The sequence below is a fragment of the Triturus cristatus genome, chromosome 3_1 (genome assembly GCF_964204655.1).
Source record: "Triturus cristatus chromosome 3_1, aTriCri1.1, whole genome shotgun sequence".
Lineage (NCBI taxonomy): Eukaryota > Metazoa > Chordata > Amphibia > Caudata > Salamandridae > Triturus > Triturus cristatus.
This window is the reverse complement of record NC_140583.1, coordinates 405,783,523-405,807,525: the sequence shown is the minus strand read 5'-3', so window position 1 is coordinate 405,807,525 and position 24,003 is coordinate 405,783,523. Positions and strand designations below refer to the sequence as shown.

At 42.5% G+C, this 24,003-nt stretch overlaps 1 protein-coding gene across 3 annotated transcripts in view; it reads left to right on the top strand.

The window, feature by feature from the left end:
* Window positions 1–24,003, top strand: part of DMXL2 (Dmx like 2) — a 2,034,639-nt gene that overhangs the window by 143,218 nt on the left and 1,867,418 nt on the right. For all 3 annotated transcript variants that reach the window (XM_085644194.1, XM_085644192.1, XM_085644193.1), the window contains exons 5-7: window positions 10,454–10,607; window positions 10,934–11,000; window positions 13,067–13,239. In XM_085644194.1, the coding sequence (XP_085500320.1) occupies window positions 10,454–10,607; window positions 10,934–11,000; window positions 13,067–13,239 (394 nt within the window). The remainder of the gene's footprint in view (window positions 1–10,453; window positions 10,608–10,933; window positions 11,001–13,066; window positions 13,240–24,003) is intronic.

Here is a 24,003-nt window from a genome sequence, read left to right as displayed (position 1 = left end):
TGGATGAGTGTGTGTATGGGTGTGTTAGTGAGTGAATGCCTGTCTCAATAGTGTCTTTATGAGTAACTACATATGTTTTAAACTAGTATATGTGACTATTGGTGTATATAAGTGAGTATATGTGAGAGTGAGAGATTGAAAGAGTTCCTGTATGAATAAGTATGTGTTTCTATAAGTGATTGTTTAAAAGACTAAGTATGTGTAAGTTTCCGTAGAAGTAAGAGTGGTGGTGTGTGTATAACTGTATATGCAAGTAAATGTATGTTTGATTCTTTATTAGCATGAGTGACTATGTGTGTGAGTAACTCTATGGATGAGTGGCATTGTGTAACAGGATGTATAGGTGTATGAGTACATATGATGAGTGAGTACATGTATGAGTGACTGTATAGGACTGTTGGTGAATGAGTGGATGTGTATGTGGATCTTAGAATTCCTGAAGAGGTTGTTGTAACTGGTATTGGTATGTCCATTGTTTTGAAAATTTTAGTCTCTATTTTTGAATGTGTGTATCAAAGGTTATATTAGGGTGAGAGGAGGTCTGCCACTCTATCACAAGGATGATGTCATCAGTGATGTCATTTGAGATGTCATCAGTGATGTCATGAGTGATGTCACTGACCATGTCATGACTGATGTAATATGTGACATCATCAGCAGTGCATTGCGGGCGCGCGAGTTATAGTTAGCTGAACTAACTATAACGGGGGAATTTCAATGGTTTTGTACAAGTGAAAAGTCCAGCTAACTATAACACCCCTGAAACCTATGGTTTTTTCAGTGAATTTCTGAGGTTTTTTAAATGCTAATTCCTAACTATAACGTGCCTGAAACCTATGGTTTTTTCTGTTAATTTCAAAGGTTTTTTAAATGCTAATTTCTAACTATGCCTACAGAGATAGGACATGTGAAGAAAGAAGAAAAAATGCACAGAAAGAAAAAAAAAGAAGTGCAGAAAGAAGCAAAAGAAGTCCTCAAAGACGAAGAAAAGTGCAGGAAGAAGGATAACGTGCAGAAAGAACAAAAAGAAGAGCAGAAAGAAGCCTTGTTGCAAAATCATCCTGTACCCTCAACTTTTTCAGACGGATACTGGTGGTAACTGAGTCTGACTAACCAGTCCTAGAGCCAGTGCTATGTTAAAAGACACTTAGAATACAGTGAAAACACCTACATACACTAGGGAACATTATGCGTTGGGGTCCCCCTGTGATTAGCATGACCTCCTCTGTAAGCCCCTAGTATATAATAGGGCACGGGGATTAAAAACTACCTCTTAAAACAGGCCACAGGGCGTTTTTGCACACGTTAACTCAGGCCCCGTCCCCTCCCTTCACCACTGTGCAAACACGCCCTGTGTCCGATTTTAGTTGGGAGATTACGTTCATTTGAATCCTGAGGGTCCCTAGGGTCCAACTAGGCCCCTAGGTACCTCCAGTAAGTGCCACAGAGCTGCAAAGCAGAGAGGTGTAAAAAGTGGCACGGCCTGGACCACCTCTCTGCAATGCAGCTCAGTGGCGCTTACTGGAAGCACTTGGTGGGCTAGTTAGCCCCCAGGGGCCCTCAGTATTGAAGGGAAATTATATCCCCAATTTAAAACGTGCCATAGTGCGTGTTTGCACACATCACCTCAGGCCCCGTCCCCTCCCTTCACCACTGTGTAAACTCGCCCTGTGGCTGTTCTGAGTTGAGAGATGAAGTCCCCTTGAATCCTAAGGGTCCCTAGGGTCAAACTAGACCACTAGGTACCTCCAGTAAGCGCCACAGAGCTGCGTTGCAGAGAGGTGTAAAAAGGGGCTTGGCCTCAGAACACCTGTCTGCAGCGCAGCTCCCTGGCGCATACTGGAGATGCCTGTTGGGCTAGTTGGCCCTCAGGGACCCTCAGTATTGAAGAGGAATTAATTCCCCAACTTACAATTCGCCAGGGGGCTGTGTGGTTCCCCTTCTTATTCTAATTTATTGGCCCTGATGACCCCATCCCCCAGGGCCTGTCTCCTAATTATATTTTTTTGACCCTAATCCCCAGGGCCGGCCACTGCTTATTATTTTTAAAAAATATATATTTATAAACACACCTAGGACATGCTGGACAAACCGTACGTACCTATCACCATGACGATTTGCGTGATATTCATTAAAAGGCGACTATGCATACAATGAATCCACGTGGAATGTATTTACACCACTAGTGAAGCTCTGACATGTCTGATGCCCTACCGTGCCTAATCCCGGTAGACACCCTTGTCGTTTATTTATACAAACATGGGTAGCTATTGACGGGCACATTTAATACACATGCACACCAAGCCATTCAAAGGGGATTCGACAAAAATTCGACCAAAACTATGCAAGAAACTTCCTCACGGTTAATAAAACACACATCCACTGCCGGATGTGTAATACTTTTTATTTTACTCTCTGGAAAGGGGACGAACATCACTTGAGAGTCACAGCGCGCTCCTGGCAGAGCCCAATGCTGTGTTACATCCACCATTGCCTGCTGAGTGCCACACACCTCTGTGTTGTATTCCACTAGCTAGTGCATATGCTATGACACTCTCTAGCCCATGTGCACTGTAACACCACCCCGTGAATATGTCATGCCACACTTGTCTTCGCACGGGTTATATTGCCCCATCTAACGTGCCTTCCTCGATGCCTATGTTATAACGCACAGTGCTATGCCATACATATTACAATCTGGGATCCATATCTTTGTCACAGTGCATATGCAACGTTACACTCCCCAGCACATATTTTATATTACAACTTTAGAGACTAGTTAGGTTACGCAACACTGCCCTGTGCATATTACACTCCAAGGCGCATATCGCATAGCACGCGCTAGTGCCTGTGCTATCTCGTGCTCTCCAATGAATCTGTAATTGCGCACAATGTATTGCATATTATATTTCACGCCGGTTCATCTTATATCACACTTTTTGGTGCATAGTTTATACCATACACTATATCTAGTTTTCATTTTCAATCGTGCTCCCAGGACTATGTTCTATATAACACTGTGTTCACCTACCCTTTTCACGGGCATCACATTTTGCAATAGGGGGTGGAGGGTCAGGGGTGTTTCTGCCAAGTGAGCCCGGAGTCACAGTCACAAACGTCCTCTTCTTCCTGAATAAAAGTGAGATTATGCTGCATACTTGTTCATATTTTAAGTAGTTCGCACAGACACACGTTTTAAAAACAATAAAGTTCCTAATACCCGCCTTCTCTGAACAGTTAGCTTGCTGCCCCATCCCCCTCCTCCCTATCCTTTGTTGTGTGAATCCATGGACTAGCCTCCTCCCTCCTGCCATGCATGGTCTGATGTGCTGCCACTGCCCTCAATTTAGTATGATGTACCAGTCCACTCCTCCTGCCCTCCATTGCCCAATTCTATGCCCCATCATTGACCTCCTGCTTAAACTCGGTGCTTAGCTTGCTGCCCCTATTCTCCTTCCCCCTGCCCTCCGATGTCTTTGTGCATGCCCCTGCTCCATCCTTTTTGCCCACCATGTCCCATGGACCTGCCACTCCTATCTTCTCTGAGTGTTCTGTTGAGCTGCCACTCCCCTCCCACCTGCCTAGCATTGTCAGATGACTGTAACCTGTCCCTGCCACCTCCACCCTGCCTGTCCACATGCCATGCCCCTATCCTCTTCCTCCTGTCCTACATGGTCCATTGTACTGCCACACCCTTCTGCCCTCCCTGGTCTGTTGTGCTGCAACTGCTCCTCCTGCCTGCCCCGTGCGGTCTGTTGTGAGACCCCCTCCCCTGAACTTTCTTGTCTGTGCACAGGTCCTGACCCTCCCTTCTATCCTCCATCGTCCTTTGTGCATGCCCCTGCACCCTCCTTCTTGCTCATCATAGCCATTGTGCTGCCACTAACCCTCCCACTTGCCATGCATGGTCTTCTGTGCTGCCATGGCCCCTCCCACCTTCCCTGTGTGGTCAGTCAGCTGCCCCTGACCCCCTCCCACCTTCCCTCCATGGTCTGTGTGTATGCCATCACAGTCTCAGTGTTGCTCTTCGTGGTGTGTCTTGCTTCTAGTGCCCATCCTGCCTGACCTCCATGGCTATCTTGCTGCTCCTGCCCTGCCCCCTTGCACCCAGCCCTTTGTTTACATGTGCAGACCCCTACTCCCTCCCTCCTGGCTTGTCTGTTCCATTGTAATGCCCCTGATCCGTCCCTCCTGCCCTTTATGGTCTGTTATGCTGCAGCTTTCTCTCCTGTCTGTCCATTATGGTCAGCTAGCTACCATTGCCTCTTGCCCCTCTGTTCTCTGTTGTCCATGTGCATGGTCCTGTCCCCTCCCTCTTGCTTTCTATGGATTGTTGTACTGCACTCCCGTCCCGCATGCCCTGTGTGGTGTATTGTGCTGCTGCAAACCCTGATGCCTGCTTTGCAGGGTCAGTTTGGTGCACCTCTCCATGTCCCTCCTGTCCTCTGTTATCCAAGTCCATGTCCCTACCCCATTTCCTTCCATGATCCAATGTACCATACTTGCGAACATTTTGAACTTGGTAAGAGGGAGATTTTGAAAAAAAACTTGGGGTATTGATTTTCCCCTTTGAGTTACATTGAAAAAGAGGAGATTGTAGACAGGAGACAGATCAAATAAAGCCCATTTGAGCTTAAAAACATTGGACATTTCCTGGCTGAATCGGGTCTGTTGGCATGTATGGTTGTACTACCATTGCCTCTTCCTTCTGCCCACAATGGTCTATTACATTGCCACAGCCTCTCTTGCAAGTCCTGTATTGTTGGTTTGTTGCCCCTGCCCCCCTTTCCACTGCCCTCCATAGTCTGTTGTGCTGCCACGGCCCTTCCTGCCTGCTCAGTGTGGTTAAATTGTTGCCTTTGCACCCTCCTACCTGCCTTCAATTTTCAGAGTCCGTGCCCCTGGCCTCTGCCTCCCAACAGTATCCTAATGAACAACTAGATTGCTAACATTCTATATTTATTACAAAAGTGTGGAACGCCTGACGTCATCTTGATGTAATCAAAACTGTAATACCTAGAGCATTTCCTTTAGAAATTACATATATGAGAGGGTCTTATTGGCATCACAATTATGGTTAGTGCTCTAAAAGACTAAAATAAGGACATATTTTCTGAGTTTTCAAATAGCGACAAAGCACTTTTAAATTATTTGTTATCTTTGTTTTTTTATCCAGTTGACCACTTGATTAAATGTTGCACTTAGGGGAGAGGATGTGGTGTTACTTCCAGAACTGCAGACTTTGCAACTGGGGAACCAGGTTGGAGTTTCTGCTTCAGCTCGACATTCTGTGATTCTGGTCAAATCACTTAGTCTCCCCATGTCTACAACCAAAATGAATTTGTTCTTGTGTGATGTAACCAATGCTCATGTAAAGCACTCCAATACCTGACGAGTCTGCACTATATAACACTGAAAAACACAAAATAATAAGTGTTTTGCACACTTCTGTCATTGGGCTATATTTGGGCTACATCTGGGTGATTTTGGGCTACATTTGGGCTCTTTTGTCTCCGGTGGCCATCTTGGGAGATTTATTTGTTTTTGAAGGTTCCTAATTTCCTCATTTACTGCAGTCTCCTCAGTAGGAAATGCATTCAGTTTTTTACTTTGATTCCATCATGAAGGTATTCAGATATGTCACACATTTGCCATAAATTCTGAATGTTAGCACTCTAGTTGCTCATTAGATCACTGTAGTAAAACTACTGTTCACCATGGAAGTCTGCTCCTGGTATTAAAAGTGCATGTTTCAGTCTGCATGTTAGAATGTTTTAATGAAATAGAAGAGGATTTGAGAAGTCACTCAAAATGTGCCCTCATTTTCTTTCTTCAGCATTAATCATAATTTCCATGGCAAAATGAACCCCCTCATTGTGTTCCTTTTTAAATTAAATGTTTTAAGTGTTACCAGTTTATTCCAATCAAGATGGCTTCAGGTGTGCCATACTTTTGTCATAATGGAGACAGTAAGTGCTCTAGTTGTTTTTAAGAACACTCTGGGACATTCTGTCATTGGGCTATACTTGGGCTACATCTAGGTGTTATTTGGGCTACATTTGGGCTCTTTTGTCTCTGGTGGCCATCTTGGGAGACTTATTTGTTATGAAGTTTCCTAATTTCCTCATTTACTGCAGTCTCCTCAGTAGGAAATACTTTAAGTTTTTTACTTTGATTCCATCAAGAAGGCATTCAGATGTGTCACACATTTGCCATAAATTCAGAATGTTAGCACTATTTTTGCTCATTAGATCACTGTAGTAAAGCTACTGCTCACCAGGGAAAACTGCTGCTGGTATTGAAAGAGCATGTTTCAGTCTGCATGTCAGAATTTTGTAATGAAATAGAAGAGGATTTGAGAAGTCACTCAAAAGATGCCCTAATTTTTCTTTCTGCAGCACTAATCATACTTTTTATGGAAAAATGAACCCCCTCATTTTGTTCCTTTTTAAATTAAATGTTTTAAGAGTTACCACTTTAATCCAAGCAAGATGGCTTCAGGTGTGCCATATGTTTATCATAAGTAGGACTGTTAGCGCTGTAGTTGTTCTTTGGAACACTCTGGGAAGCTGCAGTAGAACACAAAGGAATCAACTGACAGTCTCTGCCCTTGTTGGATGTACATGTTTTACTGAGAATGTCAGACTTCATTCTCACATGACTGAGAAAGATAATGTGAATTTACAGAAAATAAGCTCTCAGTTTAGCTTATAGATCACCTTCCAAACCTCTGTGGGAAAAGCATGAGAAAATATTTTTCTCTCAATCATGATATCCCAGCAGAAGGCTTTTTCACATGGTGAAATCACCTTAGAACATACCACAATTCCTAAAATGAGTATGGTACCATCAACAAATGATTTATAATGTAACTAAAGTCTTAAAACCTTCTATTAACTGCAATGCTTTTTAATGAGGTGCTATCATGTAAATTGGTCCCAAGATGGCTGCCAACACTTCTTGGATGAAGTGCTGACAGATAATCAGATCTCAGGATGAGATGTGTGGTTAGGTTCCGCCCACATATATATATGATTTTACTTTTGATTTTCTCAGGAACTACTGAACAGATTAACACCAGACCTGCAAAAGGCACTTCCCTGACCTGAGGACTACCTCTCTGCCAAATTTCAAGTAATTCTGTTCAGCCGTTCGGGCTGTACCTTGGACTAAAGGTCCCTATGGAAAATTGCATGGGGAAGATGCGTTTTGGGACCCCCCTTTTTTCTCTGCCCCCGCTTGACGAATCCCCCCGAAACTTTCAGGGTCGGAGCGGAGCGCCCCACCTATTTTGAAGATTTCGCGAGGATTCGTCAACCGGCGCCAAAGTTATTCCAAATAGAATGTTGCGGATTTCCTATGGAAACACGGTCCTAACTATAACTATCTACTGGCGACCGCCAGTAGATAATATATATATATATATATTCACTTAAAAAACCATAGGTTTCACACATGTTCTAGTTAGCTGGACATTTCCCTCGTAAAAAAACAATGAAATTCCCCCGTTATAGTTGGTGCAGGCAACTATAACTCACGCGACCGCAATCCTCTGCTGATGACGTCAGATATTACATCACTGTATTTAGACACCTATTTACCCATGTCTTCTTCCATTAATCTTTAGCTATACATATATTACAAATATTTATTTTTCAGAAAGACACATATGTAATCAGTGATGTAATATCTGACGTCATCAGCAGAGGATTGCGGTCGCGTAAGTTATAGTTGCCTGCACTAACTATAACGGGGGAATTTCATTGTTTTTTTACGAGGGAAATGTCCAATGAAATTCCACGTTATAGTTAGATCAGGTAACTATAACTTGCGCGCCCACAATAAACTGCTGATGACGTCACATATTACATCACTCATGACATGGTCAGTGACATCACTCATGACATCAATGATGACATCTGAAATTACACATTGTGGATTGCGGTCGCGCAAGTTATAGTTACCTGATCTAACTATAACGTGGAATTTCATTGGTTTTTTACGAGTGAAATGTACAGCTAACTATAACATGTGTGAAACCTATGGTTTTTTAAGTGAATTTGCAAGGTTTTGTAAATGATAATTCCTAACTATAACGTGTGTGAAACCTATGGTTTTTTCAGTGAATTTGTAAGTTTTTTTAAATGCTAAGTTATGTATTTATTTTTTATTTTTTTTTCTGGTTTTTCACTGTGCGCACACCCTGCGCGCACGGTGCGCTTCGCGCACCGAGCGCCCACGTTGCGCAGTCCATGCCCTGCGTGCCTCGCCATTTTTTACACAGTAACATTTGTTTTTTTTCTCCCTTGTGGGTCCTTTAATTTATTTAATAAATGTGATTGTTACTTCTTTATTTTTTTTTTTATTTTTTTTTGCCGTGCGCGTACGGTAAGCTTACCGTACGCGCACTCCGCGATTTTAAAAAAAAATTATTAAATGTATTTTTCGTACTTTTGGGTCCTTCTTGGACCCCCTGACAAACACTAGGGGGTCTGCAACTCTCTTCGTTGCCCCCTTTTCACGTTCCCCACCTTTGTTTCTCAGTGCGAGAGACAGAAAATGGCGGCCGACACTTCCTGATTTCGACCGATTCGAATGTTTACAGTCGTGTAACCACCAATCAGAATTGAGCTCGCGCACGGCACCGTACGCGTACGGTAAGCTTACGGTAAGCGCACGGAGCGCGCTTACAGATATATATATTGATTTAAATGCTATTTTCTCAGGACCTACTGAACAGATTTACACCAGACCTACAAAAGGCACATCCTTGACCTGAGGACTACCTCTCTGCCAAATTTCAAGGAATTCTGTTCAGCCGTTCGGGCTGTAGCTCGGACTAAAGGTCCTATGGGAAAATGCATGGGGAAAACGTGTTTTTTTCCCCCCTTTTTTCTCAGCCCCCGCTTGACGAATCCCCCCGAGACTTTCAGGGTAGGAGCGGAGCGTAGCGCCCCATTAGTTTTGAAAATTTCGCGAGGATTCGTCGACCGGCGCCAAAGTTATTCCAAATAGAATGTTGCGGATTTCCTATGGAAACACGGTCCTAACTATAACTATCTTCTGGCGACCGCCAGTAGATAATATATAAATATATATATATATATATATATATATCTATATATATCCATTACAGCGATCTCCCGTTTGTTTTCAAGAGTTATGGCTGATTACGCATTTACAGAAGAATCCATCATCAACAGTACCATCCTGTTCACCTCAATCTCAGAAGTACCATCTAGTAGTTGTGCCTGCAGATCACTATTGTGCCACTGCATATGGAGGAACTGACTAAGAAAATTGTCCGGCAAGAAATTGTTTTACCACACAAATTTTGATGAGAATTTTTGCATTCACAAAGAAATAACCTACTATTCTATTATATTTACTCTTTGATTGCATTGCAACGTCCTCTGTTTTGGACAGTTCTCATGGTAGTCAATTCCAGAAATACTTTTTTTTTTTTATAAACCATCTGCATTGATATTTTGTATTATTCAATACAGTGAACAGGGTGAACAGTACAGCAATTACGGCAGAGTACCAGCATTGTACAATTCAGACCTTTATCCATGCACACATAAATATGATATCTGTATAATGCTTGGGGCATGAACACGATAACTTAGCCAAACTGTGAGCCGTGTTATGACCTAAGGGATCTGGGGTGGGCTTTTACAATACAAAGTTTGCGAGCAGTCCTAATAGTGATGTGGGGTGGTCAGACTGGGAGGGGATAGTTACAGTACGCAGCACCTATGGTACCCTATCTTGTGACCATATGGCAGGGAGAGGCAGCCATAGGTGGGCAGGAAGGGGAAAGGGTAAAGAGGTTGGTAGGGAGGGAATATTGTCAGGGGCTCCAATTTCTGAGTATCTACTTAGGCAGGTGTTGTGATGCGTCTAGTTAGTCCGAGGGCGCACTGTGGGAGTCCAAACTGATTTCCTTTTTCTTATGACTTTTCACCGGATTCCAAACAAACATACAACTTACCCTATTGTCAGAATGCTGCATCAAAATGGTTCAAACACATTTCTTTACACTGGCTCCTGGTCATTCTGAATCTCAGAGGTACATCAGTTTCCAATATTCCAGAGTCCAGACTAGTGTGACTTGTAGATGGTGGTTACGGATTTTCTTCTAATGCTCATAACCGTGCACATCTGATTTTCCGACATGTGTGATCACTTCCCTAGGATGTAATAGAATGTTTAATCATGACAAAAATCTTTAACTTAGTGGCAGAACTCTTTAAGGCCTCCAATATATTAACCATTTTATTTATTTTTTGATTTGCATTATGGTTAATGGTGATGATTTACCTGTTTAAATATTGTAATGGTTATGTGTTATCCATTAAGTACTGCTCAGTCAATGGATACTCCACGTGTTGAATTGCCTACTATACTCATGCAGTTATCTATTTGTAATTATTCCTTACTGTGCTGACAGGCAACCAGCTATTGACAGCAACTGATTGTTTACAACTTTGGGCTCCTCCAACAAGTGATATTCCTGAAGAAGACGAGGAAGATATTGTGTCAGAAGGAAGACCTGATCGATTCCATCAAGTTTTAAATGACTGGAACTGCATCTGGCAATGCAAGTAAGTTCACGTTCTTTCAGAGGCAATAGTGGTGAATACGAGAACAGAAGCAGGAGGAAGTAGACTCGTGAGGTGCTACTGGTGCTGATAACCCCAAGGTGTCTCCTAATACCAGCATTCGGGATTGACCTCCTTGCATGTTTGGCCTGATTCTCCCTCCCCCCCCTCACCAAATGGTCATGAGAAGTTACATTTCTCGAATCCTCCTTAAAACAACGTAGTCTTTCTTGAACTCTGAGGTTGTAAGATACGATTTGGGAGACCAGCATTGTTATTACAAAATCAATGTCTATAAGCTCATGCAAAACTGTATGGTTTTCACACAGGACTGCTGTTTCGGTTCATTTGATTGAATGGTCCCCTGATGGCGAATACTTTGCCACAGCTGGAAAGGTAAGAATATAGAAGCCTATCCAAGTCAAGTGTTTGTTTCATGTGACCTCTGTAACTAAGCAATTCACATTTTATTTTAATACTTGCTGTAAAGTGCATCAAAAAGAAACCGTATATTTAGTAGTTCTTCCCTCATTGGGTAGAATAATTGCAGCACACTAGTTCTGTTAATTTTTGTTGTTGTTTGGAGTTTTTAATTGGATCTCTTTAGATTTTTAGACCATAATTTGTCCTAAATCACTGTTTAAAATTGCTTTTAATTCAAAAAATGACATGATTTTTAGGGCATTATGTTTCTTGGTTCACCATGAAGACTTGTGTAGAGACTACGTTTATAAAGTCACAAAAGGGTTATTTAAACAACCTAAAACAATAAACGTTTTTAACATAGCTCCTAATTTGAATGCAGTCTTGAAATACAATTTTTTTTTTTGCATAATCGCAGATGTTGGCTCCACTTGCAGTTTTAAGCTCTACTGCTGCAGAAGAAGTGTTTCTGCTACACTCAAATATAATATGAATTTTGTTTCAGTCTGACACAAAGGGTTGCCGTCTAAATGTACATGACCATAATTACGTCTAAATCTGGTATTATCGTCTGTCATTATAGAATAAAACTTTTCTTGCTTGATTCAGGCGTCGTGCACCCAGTCCAGGCATTGGTCCTTTACAATCTGTGGCGAAGCAGTGTGTGACTTTCTGGTCTCACAACTCCACTATGGCTATCCTCTAGCTCTCCACATGCCATTGATTAATTCATGAAAGAGCTACACAAATATTAAGGCCTAACCTTTCACCTCACTTACACTGGCTGCCTCTCCAGACCCTACTGCATCTTCTATTAGTGAGTTGACAGCAACATGTCATGCTAACCTGTACTAAAAAATCCCCAATCTTAGGTGGCCAATGCAACCGAAAAAGGCATTCCATTCCTATACCTGAAATTGAAGTACAAAATGGAAAAGACCAGAAAACGAACCTAAAGTTATGGACAGAGGATAAGGAATCGCATCCAGTTTTAAAATTTCAAATATAATCTATTTATAAATTTCATTTTGAAGCACCTCATCCGTCACCAGTACAGATTTTCCCAGCTCATGTATCTCTACCCATCTCATAGGCTGAGCCATTAAGAATCATTCTCTCCCTGCTGCTTGCCTATTGTATTCATGATTTTCAGCGTATCTAGTACAAAAATAAGCAGATAGGTTATTTCTAGAGAATGTTTCAAAATAGATATTGAATTGTATGATCAGTTATGCTGAAGGTTACAGTACCACCTGGGCAAGGACCTTATTATTATACCTCAGTTACTTCTTGCTCGTTTCCCCTGCTGTAAAATGGAAAATCCATAACATGTATTCACTGAGCACTATTCTGGTGGTTCTCTGCGATCTGGTAAAATATTGTGCTTTTCTAGATCACTCTCAATATACTCTAGTCTGAAACAAATGTTTGATACAGACCCATATTTCTGATATGTTATTTACAGAGTGTAATTTCACATCCTCCCAACTTGAACAATTCAATTTTGTTCAGAAGTTGTTTTACTAATCTGTATTTTGATTCGGATTTGAAAACTGCTTTTTGACTATTCAGGATTGTCATTCGGCTTATTATGTGACACATGCACATGATTTTACCATGTTTTACTTCCCGAAGGTCCGTTCTTGACGTCACATGAACATATAAAGGAGGCAAAATCTTGTAGAATATTTAGCCTCCGAGTTTCATTATTTCATAAGCAATTATCTCTCTGAAACCCCTAAAAGCGTTTGTCACGGCAAAATGAGATGCTGTTTTCGGTGTCATTTCTAGTATCCAACGAAATTAGCGCCTACACTAAAGCAGTTAGGACCAACCATGTACGTAGAAACTCAAACAGGCCTGTGAATAATTGGATCTTATTTACTTTTTGTAATGGTTTGATGGAATCGCCTTACTTGATTGTTTATTGACGAAATCTTCCTTACTTGATTGTTGATTGGTTCATTTTTATTACATTATTGAATAATATGCCTAAAAGCTTTTTTTTATATCTTGAGTATTTTTTTTTCTCTTTCTAGGATGATTGCCTCTTAAAGGTGTGGTATCCTCTTACCAGTTGGAAGTCTGCTATTCTGACCCAGGAAATTCAAGAAAAGAAAACCTCTCCACCTTCGTTCTCCTTTGTTTACTTGGCCCATCCTCGAGCTGTAACAGGATTTTCATGGCGCAATATGAGCAAATGTATGCCCAGGTCAGAAACCCCTTTGTGTCTTTCTTCTTATGACCTCATAGCATCCACCATTGATTACCATCCTTAGAACTGGCGATAAGCAATGGTTAAAGAACACTTCTTGAGGGGCAGGTTTTGGTTTGCAATATGTTTGACTAAAATGAATAGGTGCAATCTAAAAAGTTAACAGCAGCTTTCTTTGAAAAGTTAAAGATGTTTTTGAGGTGACTGTTGAAGAAAAACTGTTGAGAACTACTTTGTGTTTATTAGTATTGCATGGTAAATAGGTATTCCTTTACATTGCCTAATTAACTTAAATTTGCTGAGCACCATGTTAACTGACGGTCAATGCATATTCCTTTAAAACATGCTGGGCGTGTTTTTTTTTTAAATTCCTTAGCCTTTCATCTTACCTGTGGATGGCTATTTGGGATCTCTTCCTTTCCTTTTCATGATAACATAGCATGATTTTAAATATCAGATAGAGAAAATTTGTTGCAATTTCTTCTGCAGTAAATGTTTCATGCCGTCAAAGCCTAACTACTTTAGACAGTAATCACTGAGCATCCATGCCACAATCTCTTCGCAATAAGAGCCGTGCTGAATGCGATGAAATAAGACTTGTTCCCATGTACCAGTGGTGACCATTGTTGCTTAGGTACCTACTACTCGAGGCTGGAAAAGATGATTGGCATCAGTTACTGACTTCCAATGCTTTCTTCTTCTACCCGCCTAGTAGCAGCATCCATATGGGTACCTCAGGTGACATGTGTAGTGCAAGCTGTTTCGAGGTGCCAAGGAAAGGTTGGTCCTTTTCCATTCAAGCCAATGCAGATTTTTTTTAATAGGCTTGGGGCAAGCATTTGTCTTCCTAAAAAATGGAAATGGGCAGATAATGGCTTGAAATCAGACCTCTTGTTTCTTTCTCTACGCAGTGGGCCTCATTTGCATTTTTTTTTTTTTATGGCTTTAACTTACTTTGTGGCAGCCGACTACCTCCATTTACGCTTGTCTGAAATTCACAAAAGGAGTCCTGGCAAATGTAAATCAATTTAGTACTACGTTACAAGTCGTGTTTGTCTTGTAAGTTTGTGTGTCTTCACAAGCTCTGATCTGAACTCAGCCCCTTCCCATAAATGGTCAGAAATTTACTCCATCCCGCTCCCTTTCCAGAATGTATGTCAACGGTATTGTATTATCCCTAGTTTGGGGATGTAGAGGAAGGGCATTCATTCTCCACTAGGAAAAATGTTTTCACATAGAGAGAAAAAAAGTGTTTTTTGTTAGTTTTTTTACAGCAGGGTTCCTTCGCCTTATGCTTCAACCATAGTTTCTCTTTGCACATAATAATACAAGGTTTCCAAGCTTTTACATATGAAAGTTTAGATTTTATTAAGGGCACAGAGGTAAGTACAGTACGACCTTTTTCACTGGATTTAACTACAGCTTCGTGGGCAAACTCCTTACTTGTTTTAAATACAACTACACATCACTTTAAGCACTTTAAATCAACGTAGTTAATTTCCTTCATCTGAACAGCCAAATTAGCTTCTTGTGTTGCAGTATTGCTGCCTCGTGCCATTATTGAACCATGTCCTATTTTATCCTGCTTCTGTTTGTTGCCTACAAGAGATAATCAGGACCATGTTATCTCCAACTTAAATAGATTTCTGATCTACAAAACAACATTATTAATACAATCAAGATGGGCAAGTACCATGCCTGTAAGAAATTGGGTTACTGGTGAAGGGTGAGGGCGGGTTATTTATTTATTTATTTTATTTTATTTTATTTATGAGACTTGTATAGCGCCTGAATCACCTCAGAGGGTATCTCCGCGCTGAGTTAGAACGCCACTCGAGCAGCAACCACAATCCTTGTCAGGGTGAAGTTACAAGGAAACCCCAAATTAACATATGCTTAACCCGCAGCTAGCTTGGCACAGGCAGTCCGGCTTAACTTCAAAGCAATGCCTAAGGTATTTATGCATTATTTAAAACAGTAATAAAGTGAAAAACATACACAAGAGAAATCCCACACCAACTTAAATGGCTGTGCACTGGCGCTCACCGGGGACCCCCCAATAACCGCATGGTGGGGGGTGGTCAAGAAATGGGGTGTGGCCGAAGAAGATATAATCAGGCAGGAAGAAGCACGCGTGTGCGACGAAACCCCATATCAGTGGACTGGGCGATGATCCTCCATAACTTCATACAAACTCATGCTACCACGGGGAGACCCCACAGGCCACACAAAAGGAACCAGGACCCAACACACATCGCCCCCCCACCCCGCACTAGCTCACCCCTCCAGCCACCCCCAGTGGACCATTCCACCAGCAATGACGGGAACCATTGCCTGTAGATAACGGACCAAAGAGGAGCGGCGCCCCTTATCCCCATCCCCCCATCTCCCCCCTCCCCCTTCCCCCCACATCTTCCCGAGTTATATATTCCCAGTTCGGTTATGAACATGGATTACCCCCTCTGCACTACCACATACAGACAATAAAGGTCTAGCAATTGTCATAAGGGAATGGGTGACACAGTAGCCCTCTCGATGTCAGCTACAGGCATGTTTCCAGCATACCATACATAAGCAGAGCGGCACACCCCTCCTTTCCCCCCCCCCCCCCCCCTCATCAACGGACATGCAGCTATCCCCTGTTGAAATGTTGATACCAGATGTAATACATTGAAAAATGTACCTGATTGTTGCATAACATGTATGATAACTAAAAATATCCAATAAAAAGGTTTTCCAAAAAAAGGTAACTCAATGTTATCTTATGGGAGAGGCAGGTCTTAGAGTGAAAAACTAATTTTAGAGGTTTTCACTACCAGCACATGTACTTTTTGAATGCACTGCACCCTGCCCCTGTGCTGGTTAGGGCCTACAGTAGGGGCACCTTACAAGTATTAAAAACAAAGGTTTAGTCCTGGTAAAAGATTTTATTTATCAGGTCGAAATAGCAGTTTAAAACTGCACACACAGGCTGCAAATGGCAGGCTTTAGACATGTTTAATGGGCTACTGAAGTGGGTGGAATAACCAGTGCTGCAGGCCTACTGGTAGCATTTAATATACAGACCCTGGGTACATCTAGTTCCACTTTAGTAGGTACTCTCAAGTAAATTGAATGTGCCAATTGGGTATGAGCCAATGTTACTTTGTTTCAGGAAGAGAGCACAAGCACTTTAGCACTGGTTAGCAGTAGCAAAGTGTGCAGTTCTAAAACCAGCAAAAACAGGAGGAGTAAAGACAAAAGGTTATGGGAAAACCATGCCAACTATGTTGGGTCCAGCAATACAAAAATATAAATATTGCGAGTAGCAATTTATGGTGTTGCATCCATTAAGGTCTTAATGTTTCTGAGTAAGTAGTAGAATATTAAAGAACAGGTGTTTCTAGAAGAGTGTCAAAGTAGCAAATCCATGTCAATAGACAGTCTACTCCTTGAGGTTTGGTGAAGAGTGTCAGAAGGGCAATCCAGATGAATGTGTTTTTTGCCACTATCTTTAGTATATGCTGTGGGCCATCTACCTAGGAGGGGCACAGGGGCGACTTGTGTGGATGGTGAGTATTCTTGCAGCTGTATTGTATCCTTTGAGAGCAGCCCAAGATTGATACTAGTTAGTACATCTGACTGCCCGTATGGTGTTAGCACTATTTTTACAAACAACTTCTTCAAATCCGATTTCAGATGTGCTGCAAAAAGGCATAAACAAGCATGTTCTCATCAAATACAATTTCATAGCGCTGTTTGTACCATGGCAGGTACTCACTATCTTCCTTAGTTCTATGGTGATTTCAAAGGTTCTGTGTTTCATTGGAAGAAAGTTCAGAAACTTAGCTGTTTGAATAAAGCATGTGATCCTACCGAAGCAAGTTCTGGTGCCTTGAAGTACGCTAAACTGTGAATATATTTGTCAGTCTTGGCAGGGTTGTGCAATATCTGATGGTTGCCGTGGGCTTTATGAGGTATAGTAATTCTAGCAGTTGCTCTGAAAAATCCACCCAGAGCAGTACAGTCTTTATTTGTTTCACCTTACCTGTGTGATGGTAGCATGTATTAATTATTTCATCCTCTTTGGAAAAGCCAGGTCTTCAAAGCCTTCCTACATTGCGAGTGGTTTTTGATAATTCTCATCTCTGCTGGAAGAACATTCAATAGTTTTTCTGCTTGCACCTTGAACAATGTCCTACTGATGTTTTTATTCTTAAAAATAGGGATGGTCAGCTCTAGTGGCACCCTGGAGCAGATTGTTTCTTTCTGTTATACTCATTTTGTCTCTGCTTGTAAGGCTGGTCTTTTGCTGTGAATGGCCTATGAATGATGCACAGGGCCTGGTATTGGGTAGCCAATTAAGTGCTTCCAAAGCTTGTGAAATGTGCCCATGCATTAGTATTATTGTACCAAAACTGATGTTTGTGCCAGTCTTGCAAAGAATGAGGCTAACATGGCTGCTCAGATAACATAACATAACGTGTATTTGTAAAGCGCACGTTCACCCATGGGCATCTTGGCGCTCAATGACAGATGTTTCTTGTTACCCAACACAATGGTTCTCATTTTATCGATCTCCGATGTATGGAAGGCTGAGAGGACCCACCAGGATTTGAACCTGTGGCCATGAGGTCGAACACAGGCCCCTGCAGTGGATTGTGTTGATGTTAATTGGCTAAGCCCAATTCAAATATCTATAGCAGTGATTCTTAACCTGTAGCCCGGTGACCCCTGGGACTTCGTGGAGTATGCTCAGGGCGTCCTTGACGCCTTAGAAAATTAAATAATATTAACAGATTATTAAAGTGTGTATAAATAACAACACAAAGTGTGAAATTTGAAATTTTAAGATGTATTGTAAATGTTCAGGGGTTTATAATTGGAGGCTAAAAATAAGTTCGTATCCTCTGGTAGGTTCGTGGTGGCGTTGCATGTGCATCAAGCAGAACATAGTATGGACAATCGGTGGCCTCAATTGAATTTAGAAAAGCTCCAACCTTCCCATTAATCTTAAAATTTAGATTTTGTTTCAATTGTTTGTAAATGAAATCAAATAGTTTATCATTTGTGTACTTGTTTGATGAATGCTTGTTTCTGTATTTTTTTGTGGTTCGAATCATTGGAAATGTTTGGGCTGGGGTCCCAGGCTTCCAGTAATGACTAAGTGGGGGGGTCCCTGGATACCAATAATGCTTTACAGGCGATCCCCGGGCTACAGAAATGATTAATTGGGGTTTCCACAGATGTAAAAAGGTAAAGAACCACTGATATAGAGTACTGACAGATATTCTGATACTGATGACATGTAATGTGTTTAGTTAAGAGTTTTGTTGCTAAAGGTAGTAATGAAAGTAAAACATTATTCTCACATTTGTCCTCTCATAGAATTCAAGCTTTCTATTGCTAGCAGGTTTCCACTATCCAGGGGTCAGAAGACTGTTTCGAGTGTCTGGCATTGTATGCATCTATCTTTGTTTACAGTCCAGTATGTTGCCAGAACGCTGTTGTGCTAAACAATGTTTTTTATTTTTTGGAACAGATTTTTATAATGTCAAAAAACACAACCAAAACCACATGTTGGTACTTTGTATCATGCAGGATACCACAACAGTATATCTGACAACTTCCCCGGATGCGCCCTTCCAATCCTTCAGACCTCCCCTCACATACAAAGGATATACTACTTCTTGAACCCTGGCCCAGAAGTGCTTCTGCAGTCCCAAAGAGTGTGATGGAGGCCCCCATTGTAACTCACACCCCCTGTTACCACTGTCAGAGGGAGCCTGTCCCATCCTATGCATAAGCATTTTTTTGTGTGTAATTTTTTTATTGGAATAAAACAATACAGCGTATGCACATTTTGGACCAGAGGTTGGTAAACAACAGGCAATACAATGCAAGTTGGGAGGGAGGGAGGAAGGAATGGGGGAGAAGGCACATTACACATAAGACTGATGAAACCAATAATCCTAGTGCTGGAGCTCCCTCTATATATCGGGTGTCAAAGAGCCATCGGCCCAGTGGCCCACTTGGAGGAGGGGGTGGGAGTGAGGGTCCAGACAGCCAATCGGTGGGGGGGGGAATACATTCATGAGAACCAGGTGGTGTGGACAGTAGGGTCGGGGGGGGCACACGCGCTGTAGAAGGGGACCCCTTGGAACCAGGCCCGCGCGCTTCATGGCCCACCGTCGAGAGAGGAAGGATGGGTTCCCAGCAAGAATGCGTGATGGGTTATTGTGATTTGCGTCGGTGGGTCCCCACGTCAAAGGGGTCCATGTACCTGCCCACATAACTGCGTGTCTGGGGAGAAGGGGAGAAAGGGGTGGGGAGGGGAAGAAGCCGAGGCAACGGGGAAGGGTGTTTATGGGGGGAAAGGGGACATGGTGGGTGGATCAGAGTGAAGGAGGAGACTAGGAAAGGGGCAGGAAGGACGGGGTGAAGAAAGAAAGAAAAGGGGGAAGGGTAGGGTAGAGAGGGGTGGGCCATGAAGGAGAAAGGAGGCAGGGAGGTGTGATGAAGTGGGGGAGAACGGCAGTGTATGGGTGTCGAGGGTGGGGTGGCCCAGGTTCTCTCAAGTGTTTGTTGAGAGTTGACTGCACGACTGGCAAGTTTACTGGCCTTGGAGCTTGGGTGGAATGCAACAGAGGGAGTGGTAGTGGTAGCTCTCACTTCAGGGATCATCTCGTATAAAAGGAGCCCACGTCTGCGTAAACATCTCCGCGTGGTCCTGCAGATTGTAAATAACACTCATGCGACGCTGTTTGGATTGTAGCCACTGCCCAGTCCTCCTGAGAAGGGGGTGTGGTGACTGCCATTAGTGGAGGATGCATATTTTAGCCATGTTTCGGGCCGTGACATAAGCACTCTGGTATACTAGGACTGCACTAAAACGAAAACATACTCTTATGGTCATTTCCCTGGGTGACTGAATCACTTCCGCCCGTTCCTCAACATCCATAGCTCCTACATCTACCTTCCAGGCCTCCCGAAGCTTCAGGTGATGTGGGGCATTGTTAATCAATTTACTATTCGTAAGAGAGATCGCACTCTTACGCAGCTTTTCAGTCAACAGCCCATCCTCAAGAGCTGTTGCATCCTCCAGTAGCATGTTCTGCTATAGATGTGCTAATTAGGCATGTCTCAACTGATAGTATCGGAGGAACTCCCCATGCACTTGGGAAGTGCTATCCTAGCTGTTCCCCCGTCCCATAGGAGTTGACGAACCGTCTGGTTAATTTGTCCAAAGAACTTGGGCTGAACCGGATATTGCGAATTCTGTAGTGAAATTAGGAGCTTTGGCAAGGTCATTATTTTATACTTAGGCCGCCCTGACAAGAAGCGATAATGGGAGCCCCTACCAGTGTTGCCCATCGGCTCTGAAACGGTCCAGTACAGTGTGTAGATTGACTAAGAACTAGAGTAGAAGGCGCCTGGTAACATAAAGGCTGAGATATTTAAAGCCCATGTGTTCCATCGCTAGACCCTCCGGAAGGTGCCGGACTGTAGCCCATGCACATAAGGAATAGAAAAGGGATTTCCCAGTTGATCCGAAAGCCTGAGAAGGTCCCATAATTATGGAATATATGAAGTAGCCATTACAGGGTAGACTCAGGACTGGTCACGTACAGGAGGATATCTTAAGCATAAAGGGATATTCTGTCGTCCCAGCCCCCTCCCTAGTCCAGTCAACTCGCCAGCTGGTCCGCCTATACCCAACACACCAGGAGCTCTGGGGCCTGGTTCCCCGGTTTAGCAGGAACGAATTGGAGCATACCCGTGGACTTTGACCTCTGTATGACCAAAGCAATCTTCAGGCTGAGTTCTCTGCCCCGTCCCTAAATTCCTTTTGCTTAAGCCTGATACTATGACGCTGCTCTGGTGTAAGGGGAGCCCCCATATTAGTCTCAAGATCCAAAATGTATTCCTCAAGTTTATCAGCCCACTCCTGTGAGAAGTTGGCCTGATATATGATGTCACTAGTTCTAGTGTACACCCTGTATCAGTCCAAACAACCCTTATGGTGATTGGTTGTAAAGTCAACCTTATAGACCAGCTATCCTAGTGGTAGCATGGACAAGAGCAGTCTTAGGCTAAACTCTGTATGGCATGTGAAGCCAGCTGTTATACCATTTGTAATCCCTTGAATACCAAATGAAAGGACACCACAACAGATATATATAAAAATAGAATGTATTTATTCTAGTCAAAATACCCTCAGCACTCTTTATGAGATTCGAGGTAAGTACAACACAGTCTTATTTAAGCATACATTAAGTCACACAGGTAAGTAATACAATTAGGCCCTAGGGGCCACGCAAACCATATACTAAGTAAGTGGTATAAGAACCACTGTCACGAACACAGGATAGGCCTAGGCCTAGGGAATCGCTGGGGCTACACTATACTACCAAAGGTTAGGAAGTGGGAGGCCCACGAGATTCAGGTGCAGAGTGGAAACACTCACGCGTAATGCGTAGAAGTCGATAGAAATAGTAGTCATTTTATTTATTTATTTATTTCCCTCATTTGCCTTGACCTCAATATGGGAGATTCCACCCACCTTGCACGACGCAAGGGCGTGAGTTGTTATATTGGTGGCTTTCGCTGACTCCATCTAGGTATATTCCAACCTGCAGGACCATTATCGTAACTAGGCTAGACCCGGTCCAAGGAGTATTCGTGGCATAATCATAGGACCCGGGGGAAAAAAAACAAAAAACGGGGTGCTATCTCCATTTGATCAACAGATCCCAGAAAGCCAAGTTACGTTTACTGCATGATCTATTAAGGTCAGCTTTAGATGTTTCATATAGAGACGAGAGCCACCCAGAGTGTGATGGAGCTGTTTTCTCTACCCAATGTATACAAATTTGCCTTCTGGCCAATAAAATTGCGTAGAAGAGGAAGGACCTTGCTTTACCAGTGGTGTTATCTTCCAACCCAAAGATGACAAGTGGTAGAGTTATTGACAAGGATGCATTTAAAATGGAGTTTAATGTATTCTTCACTTCCTCCCAAAATCTGGCAATGTCAGGGCAATCCAAGAACATGTGAACATCACATGCTCCGATAAAATTACATTTATTGCACTTTTTGTCAGAGATACATTTAGACAATTTCAACGGTGTTGTGTATTCTCGGTGAGCTGAAAAGAGATGATTTCGTCTTAACCATGAAGGTTTCACGATTTTATGAAAAAGTCCGAAGGAGTTTAACCACATCTCCTCGCATTGGAGGCCAGTCACCCCCCCCACCCTCCCCCCCCATCTGGAAGGAGAAACTCCCCATCAATTTCCTCCAACAACTGCCAATACCATATGGCTACTTCTTTCCCTCTCATTGGTCGTTCCACTAACCGTTGCTCCAATATACTAGCCTTCCCAAGGTGGGCGTCTATGCGGCGTTGGGATCTCATCCAGCTTTCCAGTTGAATATACTTAAATCTAGAAAGCCCAGGGCCAACGCAATCGTATAACTCATCCCAAGCTATTAGTGATCCTTCGTTAAATAGCTGACCCCATCTTGTGAACCCGGCTTGTTCTATTATGGAGGACAGACTATCTCTCAAACATGGTGGTAGACCAGGCGAATCCCAGATTGGGGAGAAATTCGAATAGTAGGACAACCCCGATCTTTTTCTAATAATAAGCCAGGTTTTAGTCCAAGACTGTAAAGTTCTAAGTTTAATTTTTTAAAAGAATTTCTGACTCCCAAATTTGAACATGAATCCATCTACTGCAAGATTCGCCCCTGTAAGCATAGCTCTATACATTGACCCAGTAGGAAGATTAGATGGCATTTTTAAAAGCATCCTAGAGTGTGACATCTGGAATGCCCATGCATAGTACAATAGATCCGGCAAAGCAAGCCCACCCTTCTCTCTTCTTCTCCTCAACTTTTTCCATGCTATTCTGGTGGATTTGTAATTCCATATGAAGGAGTTAATTTCTCGCTGACATTTTTCAATTGTTTTAAGGTCAAATGCCATAGGGATAGCATTAAAGATGAACGTGAACTTTGGAAGAATACACATTTTGACCAAATTTACCCTGCCCATTATAGAAAGTGGCAAGTGAGTCCAAGATTTTAAAAGTCTTTTACTCTCACTATATATTCTATTCAAGTTGGTTTGACCAATGCTGCCCACTTCTTGGGTGACTCTTATCCCAAGATAACGCATAGAGGTTGAGATATTTACCCCAAGCTGTATATCTGATGGGTTCCATATCATTATTTCACTTTTACTTGCGTTAATTTCATAACCCGAGATATGGCCAAACTCTTCTGCCCGCTTAAAAACGACTGGAAGTACCTTTAGTGGGTCAGATGTAAAAAACAGGATATCGTCTGCATAAAGTGCTACCCGCCTTTCCCATTCTCCAAAGCTAAAAGATGGAATATTAGCCTCCTCCCGCAAAAGCTGGGAAAACGGTTCAATATATAAATTGAAGAGGAGGGGGGAGAGCGGACAGCCCTACCTTGTACCTCTGGTTATATTAAAGGCATCCGTCAAAACCCCATTGACCAATAACCTGGCCGAAGGGGCACCATAAAGCTGGTTTATAGTTCTGCGAAAACCCTCCCCACAATTGAATTTTTTAAGTACGTCATTCAGATAGAGCCAGTTGACTCTATCAAAAGCCTTGGTTGCGTCTAAGGATAGGGTAGCTAAAGGTAGGGAAAAGGCTGTGGCGATGTCTATGGCCCCTATCAATTCATGTGTTAAGTCTGATAGTTGTCGACCTTTAATGAATCCTTTTTGATCTAAATGAACTAAGG